An 8,598-nucleotide genomic window follows, 5' to 3' on the forward strand; every position below is an offset into this window, starting at 1 on the left:
CCAGCACAGCGCCGAGCGACCGCCGAGAGCTGGCCGCTTCGGGCGCTGTTGGGCATGGCGAGCAGCGGGGGAGGCGCGGCTGCGGCGGCGCGGATGGACCCGGAGGCGGCGACGGAGCTGGCGCGGAAGGGGGTCACGCTCCTGCTCCTCGACGTGCCCCAGCACACCCTCCTCGGCCTCGACACCCAGGTAGTACGCCGCGCCTCGCACTGGCCGCCCCTCCGGTGGCTACGCTTCGATTTGATTTCCAGAGATTGACATCGGAGAGTATGCTGCTGATTCAGGTGTTCTCGGTCGGCCCCAGGTTCAGAGGGATCAAGATGGTGCCCCCAGGCCCGCACTTCCTCCACTACTGCTCCCGCAGCAGGTACGTCCCCAAGCAGCATGCTTGACCAATACAAGACATCCACTCCTCTTCTTCTTTTGTACGAGTACTACTGAATTGAGTCACTACCTGACGAATTTTGTACTTCTGGACAAGTGTTAGTGATTTAACTGAGTAATCTAGAGTTCATGCAGACCCCGCTGTATCGACTGACACATTCATGCGAGAGTGGATCCAAACTTGCTTTATGGAGTATGTATGCTAGATTAGCAACATCATGCTGCCTTGCGATTTCCCCTCTTCTGTTTGACCCCTTGACCTGTTTCCGAGACATCCTGAAAACTGATGTCCGCTGTTAGATTTGTGAAGGCTCATTGTGCGCAGTCTGTTCATTTGACTCGCGTTTTCCACGTGTTGTAATGATTAACGTTGTTCGGCGATGGGTGCTGCCATTATGCCGTACGATATGATATCCCATACTGATCATTCTTCCACTACCTGCCATACTTGTAGGCACGGGAATGAGTTCGCGCCGACAGTCGGGTTCTTTCTTACTACTCACCCATCTCAGGTATGCCTCCCTGTTCCAAAGCAAGCACATCACATTTGAAGTACTGAATGAGTGCATATCATGTTTTGAGTCTGTGGCCGTTCTTTGCACTGAGACCTGATCGGTAACTCAAAAAGGTTCAGATGAACTATTGTATTGTATGAACAAGGCTTTTTTATATGGTTTAGGTAGGGAAAAGTAAATAGAATGCCAAATCCATGTAAAACCTCTACTTTCTAGAGTAGTCTGATATCTTATAGATCTCTGCACTTTATCTGTCCCCTTCTATTATGTGCTACAGTTTGAGAGTTTTGCGTTTTCTTTTCTTGTAGCATATATCCGGAATCAGAACTGATGCTATAACTTTTTAAACTACGGTGGCATCTATATCCGAGTCTGAATTAGATAACTCACAATGTGTATTTATGTATCAAGCTTTACATTTCCTGTCTATAGAATGGTGGGTGAAAAATAGTTAAGAACACAATGCACTTGGAAGAAGAAGAACCAAACAAATATTTTCATACCGTGTTGGAAATTTCGAGCCATGGACAGGGCGTGGAAGCTTGCTATCCACGTGCCAGAACCATGGGTTGGTTGGGAGATCTTATGGTTTTCACCTCTAGCCTACCCCTACTTGTTTGGGACTAAAGGCTTTGCTGTTGTTGTTGTTGGAAATTTCGAGCGGTGTTAGCTGTCAAAATTCTGATAATTACACACAATTGCTTGTTTACATGTACTCATCTCCTGCCTACTGTTTCCAGGTGGTCGTTCGAAGATGGCATGCTCAAGAGGAGAGACTAGTGACACTATCAGAAGAGGAGGTGACATGTTTGATTATATTGGAATCTTTAATATATTGCAGCATACTTTATTGCTTTATCTTCCCATACCTTTGTAACGTATAGTTCTCTTGTCTTCTTGCACATAGTACATCACTTGATAGTTGAGACTATACTGGTATTGGCTGAGACGACAACTCTTGTTGAAAGGCAATATTGCGTTAGGGTAACTATATTGCATTTTGCGAAATATTAGTATGGCAGCATCAGCTTCCTCAGTTGTTGTATATCTTGTATTTGCGCCTTGCATTGTAACTGCAAAACTCTAGGTATCAAAATTCAGTATGTCTTACAAATAACTAATTCAGTTGCTAATAAAACAGAAGATGCATTGCCCCAATGGGATTACTACTCTGAAGTGCCTAACCTACTGGATCTGCACCAGATGAAATATGGACTACCAGAACTGTATCTGTCCGGAGTCTTAAAATTGCAACATATTCGAAAAAGTTGACCTTCCTGTTATTGACTGTAACATACTCCTATAACATAATAATACCTCAAACTAGGGATTCATGTGCTTGGTTTTTCTTGGGCTAGAAGCCTAGGATACTGAAGTTTGTTTTATGGTAGGAAATCAGATACTCTGAAGCAGTAAAACGTTTCGAGTTCGATGATCAGCTTGGACCATACAATTTGGATTCTTTTGGAGACTGGAAACAACTTTCAAGCTACTTGTCACAAAGTGTCATTGAACGCCTTGGTAAGTCTGATGCATTCTTGATTTTTCTCGTACCCTTAATAGTTACAGAGCAGCCCGTATTTAAGACATTTTAGATAGAACCAACTAATGAACTACTGGTTATGTGAGTTTGATTTGTAAAGAGCCAATTGGTGGAGAAATTACAATTGCATTGGAGACATCATGGATGGATAGAGCTCCCCAAACAGATATGGAGAGACGATTGATGGAACAACTTAGAGAAGACAAATTTGCAAAGAAAGCCCCTGCACAGCCTGAGAGGAGAGGATGCTATTACACAACTATCCCAGCTTCGGTTAAGCACAGAAACATTTCTGCAGATGAGCTGACTTTGCTGAATTTGGACAGAGTAATGTTCTTATTATATTATTTGTTAGCATACTTTGGCACAGTTAATCTATCAGCGTGGATCTGGTTTTTTATATCTTGTTTTTTCCCACAATCGATTTCCTGAAGCAATAGTTTATCTGATGCGAACACATCCTTATTACAATTTGAACACTGAGATCTTTCTGGCCTTACATGTGGACACAACAGCCTGAACTTGAATAGTACAACCTCAATTGTAGTTAGCACATCGACAAAGAGCCATGTGAAAACATTAGTTTGCTGCCTTTTGTCATTTCAACCACAATACCATCAATCATGCTATAATCTTCAAATAGGCATCATTACTGCTAATGGTGGTTTGCTCAAATTGATTCCTCATATAGGTTCCCATGTTAGAGAACACTGAGTTGACAAGTTATACCAATATTTGTTGACGAGTCTGTTCTACTTTTCAGACAAGCTTGCTGGAGACTGTCTTGGCCAAAAATTATCAAGGCCAAGAAGATTTACTCTTGGGGGAGCTGCAGTTCTCTTTCGTAGCGTTTATGGTACTGCCGACAAAACTAAACAATTGTTTTGAAGATGTTTTATTTACTATGTGGCTCTGTTCTCTAATGTATTTGAGTTGTGTAGATGGGACAGTCACTGGAGGCGTTTATGCAGTGGAAAGCATTAGTCAGTCTTCTTTTGAGCTGTAGCGAAGCTGTAAGTACTGATATTTGTTATCTCCTACAGCATTGTTACTCTTGCTCCTTAAACATTGATGGTTAAATTGTTTTTATCCACCTATCTGTAGTATTATTATTCAGGGTTTAGAAAATCATATTGAACCAGCTGGCTACCCAGATGACCCTGGGCCGTTTTTTCAGAACCTGGCACATTTCAGCCACCTAATGTCCCCTTTTGGCTCCATCTTCTGTTCAAAGAATTGTAATACTATTTATTCCTACCGCAAAGAAGGTTGGAAGTCAAAGAACGGCCAAATTTTAAACTCAAGAAATGAAACCAAGTTTCTGGATGAAGATTGGAACTGGCCAGGTTCTGATATATCGCCCCATAACAGTTCTTGAAACTCTGGTTGTATTCTGTTTAAGAAATAATCTTACCTAAGTATCTTCACAGTTAAACTACATACAGTGACATCCTTATTTTGTTGGGTCTAGCCCAAATGCTCTTTTAGTCTTTATTACCCTGCCTTGGTTTGACATTTTACTATCAGTCCTTTGCCTGCAACCAGGCCATTTCTTCTTCTTTCCGTTTTTGAAGTGATATAGGTTAGGCAAGCAATATAATTGGTAGTTCGAACTACCATCTCAGGTCATACATTGATTAAGCTGAGTCACTGTGCTTCTGTATGTTAAAAAATCAAGATTTTCTGAATAAGCCGTGCTCTAAGTTTTAACAGCCCATTATTGATAGTATAATGTATGTATGCGTGTTTTGAGATTGGGAGTGTGGGAAAATGGAAGGGAAGAGATCAAGAGATGCACTGCACTTGATAGTTGATGTGATCCTCTTGAAGATGTATTGCACATCAATACATGCCATTATATTCTTAGCTGACTCTGTTTCTTTCTCCCTGGCAGCCACTTCATACAAGGACACAATTGTTTGTAAAGGTATTATGTGACTGTATTTGTTGTTTACTTTTGTACCTGAGGCATTATTTGTTGAATTTATCAGGGCAATGCAATTGAACCCTGAGGTCTATAACGAGTTCTGTATGCCACATTTTTGTTCCGTGCAGTTTATTAGGGTTATTTACTACCAGTTCAAGCATGGCTTTCAACTTACACATGATTCCAGAAGTAGTGAGGACAAGGGGAATTCTTTGTTTCTGGACGAAGCATGGTTTTCAAGAGACATATTCCTTTACCGGCTTTCCAAGGTAATTTGTTGTAATATTTATTTGGACATTACGCATCCTATTGGTATCAGGATATGTAGTTGTACACACCTGTGAAGACAAATATTTGATGTCACTTCGCCGTGAAATCAGTTTGTCCGGATGTATCCGATCATCAGTCCCATCACCTTGAGATCTGCAGGGTCTCATTGTTTTCTTGTCCACTATTGACACTGTTGTGAAGAGGGAAAGTAATTGTTCAGTAAAGTTCCTGGCCAGCTTTGTCATTTGTATTTAATTCATAATGCAACACCTTTTGGCCCCTGACATATGTAAATGTAACTACAAGAACTGCTGTAGTGCTGGAACTCAGGAAGGTAGAAAATAAGTCAACTTTGCTCGGATAAATGTGGCTAGGTGAACACGTTTTCAGCTATATATCACTTTCATGGTTTACTTTGGAATGATTGTAGTATTCCATCATATGCAATCATGACTTTTTTTTTTGTAGCACAAGCTCTTAATATGACGCACCGAGCAAATGGATACTTGTCCTTTTGGCCTAGTCTCTGATTGTAGTTGTTTCCTGTTTGGTATTCTAAATGGCTGATACACCGCGACATGGCATACACATAAATAAACAAGATGGCAATGTTAATCGTGTTTCCCGTAGTTTCTAAAATTGTTACTGTGAAAGATCAGGGTTACTTATACATATACTTACAAAATGTGTTTGATACCTTGTATGCAAAATAATTTAGTTCTCTCAACTGCTGTTGCCAGGATTTCTTGGCGGTAATATTTGAAGCTCAAGTCGTGGATGGGGACCTTCTGTCATGGGTTAGCATTCTCGAATCGTCTCTTTGTCTGATCTCTTAGCTGTTTACGTGTACCCTGGCAGCATAAGCAAGGCCGTGCCCTTCCTGTTTTCCGCTATCTGACTAGCCACCCATGCATGAATTGTGATTTGGTTATTTGAGGCACCGGATTATCACCCAGAAATAATGAAAGTTTGCATTGTTAAATCGGAAATTAATGACAATATTGTTCAACCAACTCTACAGAGCAAACGAAATACGCATCAATTGAGTAGCTTCACTGTTGCTGTTGAAAAAAAAATGTTGAGGATATATCATATACTACCGCTGTGCACTTTGTGGAGAAATTCTAAGAACGTTGATATTTGTAACATCTTCCCTTCATATGCAGGCTAGGAAACTGAAGACGCTCCTGGAGACCACGTTTGGGTGGGATCTCGAGAACAACGCGGTGAACCTTATCGATGAGGACGATGAGGTAAGTCGGGTCATGAACAAGGCAGCAACAATATTCGTCTGCTATCTCAAAGGAAAAAAAAAGAGAGGACAGTAAGACAATACTTGTCTGCTACATTTGATTGAGAATCTTCTTCTTCTCTTGGGAACGCAGTTTGCTCCCGTGGTCGTGGAGATGGACGGCTCCTAGGGCGCGCACATTCCACGGAATCTCACGACGGTGGTACGTAGCGAATTCACGCAATGTTTGATTACTACGCCAAACAACATGAATTGTGATGTTGGCCTGGTTTGCTTCTGGCACCTGGGGATGTTGGCTGCCGCTGCCCGCTAAGGTTTGTTTGTTCCCTGCTGCTTCTGTAGGACGCACCGAGTTTTAGCAAGTAACAAAGGGACATGGTGAGGTTATCAGCTGGCTGCTACTCTTTCTGAAGATGGATGCTTAGCTTCTACTGTCAGAAGAGAAGGATGGATACTTGCTTTGCACTGGCATTCTTAGTAGTAGTTCCCCGAACGTTGACTGCAAATATGCGAGGATTTCCAACTTGCTGGTTGCATCACCAGGACAGTAGTTTGGAAATTCATCCTAGGCTTTGCAGATTGACCGTGGCACTACCGGATTCCGTAGGCTTTGCGGATTGTGGGCTTTTATTTCCACCATCGCTCTCTCCAATATGGCATGAAAACAAAGGAAAAGGTTTTCTGGACAACACGATCCCGGCTAAATCCGTTCGTGTCGGAGCAAACATTTCGACGCCATGCCCGGCATGATCGCCCGCTCAGAAAGACGGCGACATAAAATTGATTTGCAAAGCGGAATACCCTGGTGGGGAAATAATTTGAAGTGCATTGCAAATTGAAATCAATTTGAGCACAGCTTCAGCGGTCGGTGTGGACTGGATCAGAACCGTCGACCATCACGCTAACAACAATAACCAAGATGAAGCCGCACTCCACTTGTCTCTATGAATCTTCCATGTGCCTGGCAACAGGCCTGGTCACTTGTTCAGTGGTAATGGAATCTGCCGGCATGTGTCTGCCGCCCTCATTAACCTCGGGATGACGGCAGTAATTAATGTGGTGACTGGCGACGCACCTCATCACCACCAAGCTTGAGAGATGCTTTGAAGTTTGAAGTAGTACTAGTTTTACCTTTTCCCTTTACCCAGCTTTTTTTCACCGCAGCTGCGTCACATGGCTCGCCTGCACCCGCACTCAGCACCTGCGGTAGTAATTACCCCGGATCCTTTTATTAAACTACTACGGCTAACCCGAATTATAGATTTTTTTTCTCATGGTAATACGTGTCTCATGCATGTCATAAAGATTGAGATACAAGTCACATAAGGACCAACATGACAAAGCTGAAAAAATAGCAAAACATCCTCTGAACTTGACACCAACACAGACCATCTACCTCCGGCAGCACCACAACAGCCATCGAAAAAAAAGGATGACGGATCACCTCTTCACTCCGAGCTCGACGCGGCTCCATTTCTGATATGTAGCTTTGCGGACCTTCAAGGTGGCTCACCAAAAGTGAAGCTCTTGCCGTTGAACGAATCAGACCGGGGCAACACCCCGGACACGCCATCAAACTCCAGATCTGGCACCCCACCACGACTAAGGCGTCGAAGGAGGAAACCATACCCGCCATCAATGAACCACGAACCCAACATACGTTCCGTCTTCCAAATGTTGTCGATGCAGACCACAATCTGCATCCGCTCCTGGAGTACCTCCCAAGCTCCGCACCGACGCTGGAACAAACGGTGTCGCAACGGCGAAGCCCAAGGACACAGGTCCACCACGAGGATGCCGCGGCCGTCACGCCATCCTTGCTTGAACAGACTGGTTTCCAAATCCATCCCCAACCATAGGACCAATGGCCTCGTCAGAGAAGGATCCGAAGAATGTTTATTCAACGCTGTCATCATTGCCGCCGAAGTCAAGACGATGAACAGCCTAAAAACCTAGACCGCGCGGGAGTAAAAATAGGTGACGCGCGTGGATCCGGCGACCCCGTCACCATCGACGACTGAGGTCGCCGGCGGAGGGGAGCCGCCGGAAAACGGCGCTGGAGGATTGGCCTCTCCTGACGGCGACTAGGGTTCTAGCCGCCACGGACGAGAGGAAAACGCGATGCGGGGTCCAGTAGCAGTATAGTTTTTACTTGGCCCCAAATGTACCTTGCAGCCCTAAACTGTACTAGTATTGTACTACAGCTAGTACTGCGGTTTAAGCATCTCTGGCGGTAAAAATCAACGGAAGCACCAGAGCCAGCAGACGATATTCGCGGCCACTGCGCTTGCGCTGCATTGGGATCTACTCTCTCCGTTTCTAAATATTTGTCTTTCTAGGCATTTTAAATGGACGCGATATACAGATGTCTGTAGACATATTTTAGAGTGTAGATTCACTCATTTTATTTCGTATGTAGTCATTTGTTGAAATCTCTAGAAAAACAAATATTTAGGAACGAAGAGAGTAGAACCCTTGTGATTTTCCGCTGGTAATTTACCTGCTGCCACCTCTGCATGCCGGTGCCGTTATTTTTTTTACAGTATCCGGTCAGAGGAATTTTTACAGCTCGATGCGATGCGATGGGCACGCAGTAGTACGTATGTGCTTCCTTGTCGTGCATCCACATGCGGCCGCGTGATCCCATCACTTCTCGGGGTTTTCACAGTTTAATCTCACCACGGAGCATGTCTTGGCATCGATTCCT

At 43.8% G+C, this 8,598-nt stretch overlaps 1 protein-coding gene across 1 annotated transcript; it reads left to right on the plus strand.

Moving 5' to 3' along the window:
- The first annotated feature begins 10 nt into the window (after nucleotides 1–10).
- LOC119361703 (protein AAR2 homolog) lies at nucleotides 11–7,026 on the plus strand. Its single transcript, XM_037626833.1, has 14 exons — nucleotides 11–189; nucleotides 285–367; nucleotides 839–896; nucleotides 1,640–1,699; nucleotides 2,291–2,420; nucleotides 2,543–2,769; nucleotides 3,206–3,298; nucleotides 3,384–3,455; nucleotides 4,337–4,369; nucleotides 4,498–4,638; nucleotides 5,380–5,436; nucleotides 5,806–5,892; nucleotides 6,025–6,093; nucleotides 6,234–7,026. The coding sequence occupies exons 1-13, from the start codon at nucleotides 55–57 to the stop codon at nucleotides 6,058–6,060; spliced, it is 1,212 nt and encodes a 403-aa protein (XP_037482730.1). The 5' UTR covers nucleotides 11–54; the 3' UTR covers nucleotides 6,061–6,093; nucleotides 6,234–7,026.
- Nucleotides 7,027–8,598: the final 1,572 nt, after the last annotated feature.

The sequence above is a fragment of the Triticum dicoccoides genome, chromosome 2B (genome assembly GCF_002162155.2).
Source record: "Triticum dicoccoides isolate Atlit2015 ecotype Zavitan chromosome 2B, WEW_v2.0, whole genome shotgun sequence".
NCBI lineage: Eukaryota > Viridiplantae > Streptophyta > Magnoliopsida > Poales > Poaceae > Triticum > Triticum dicoccoides.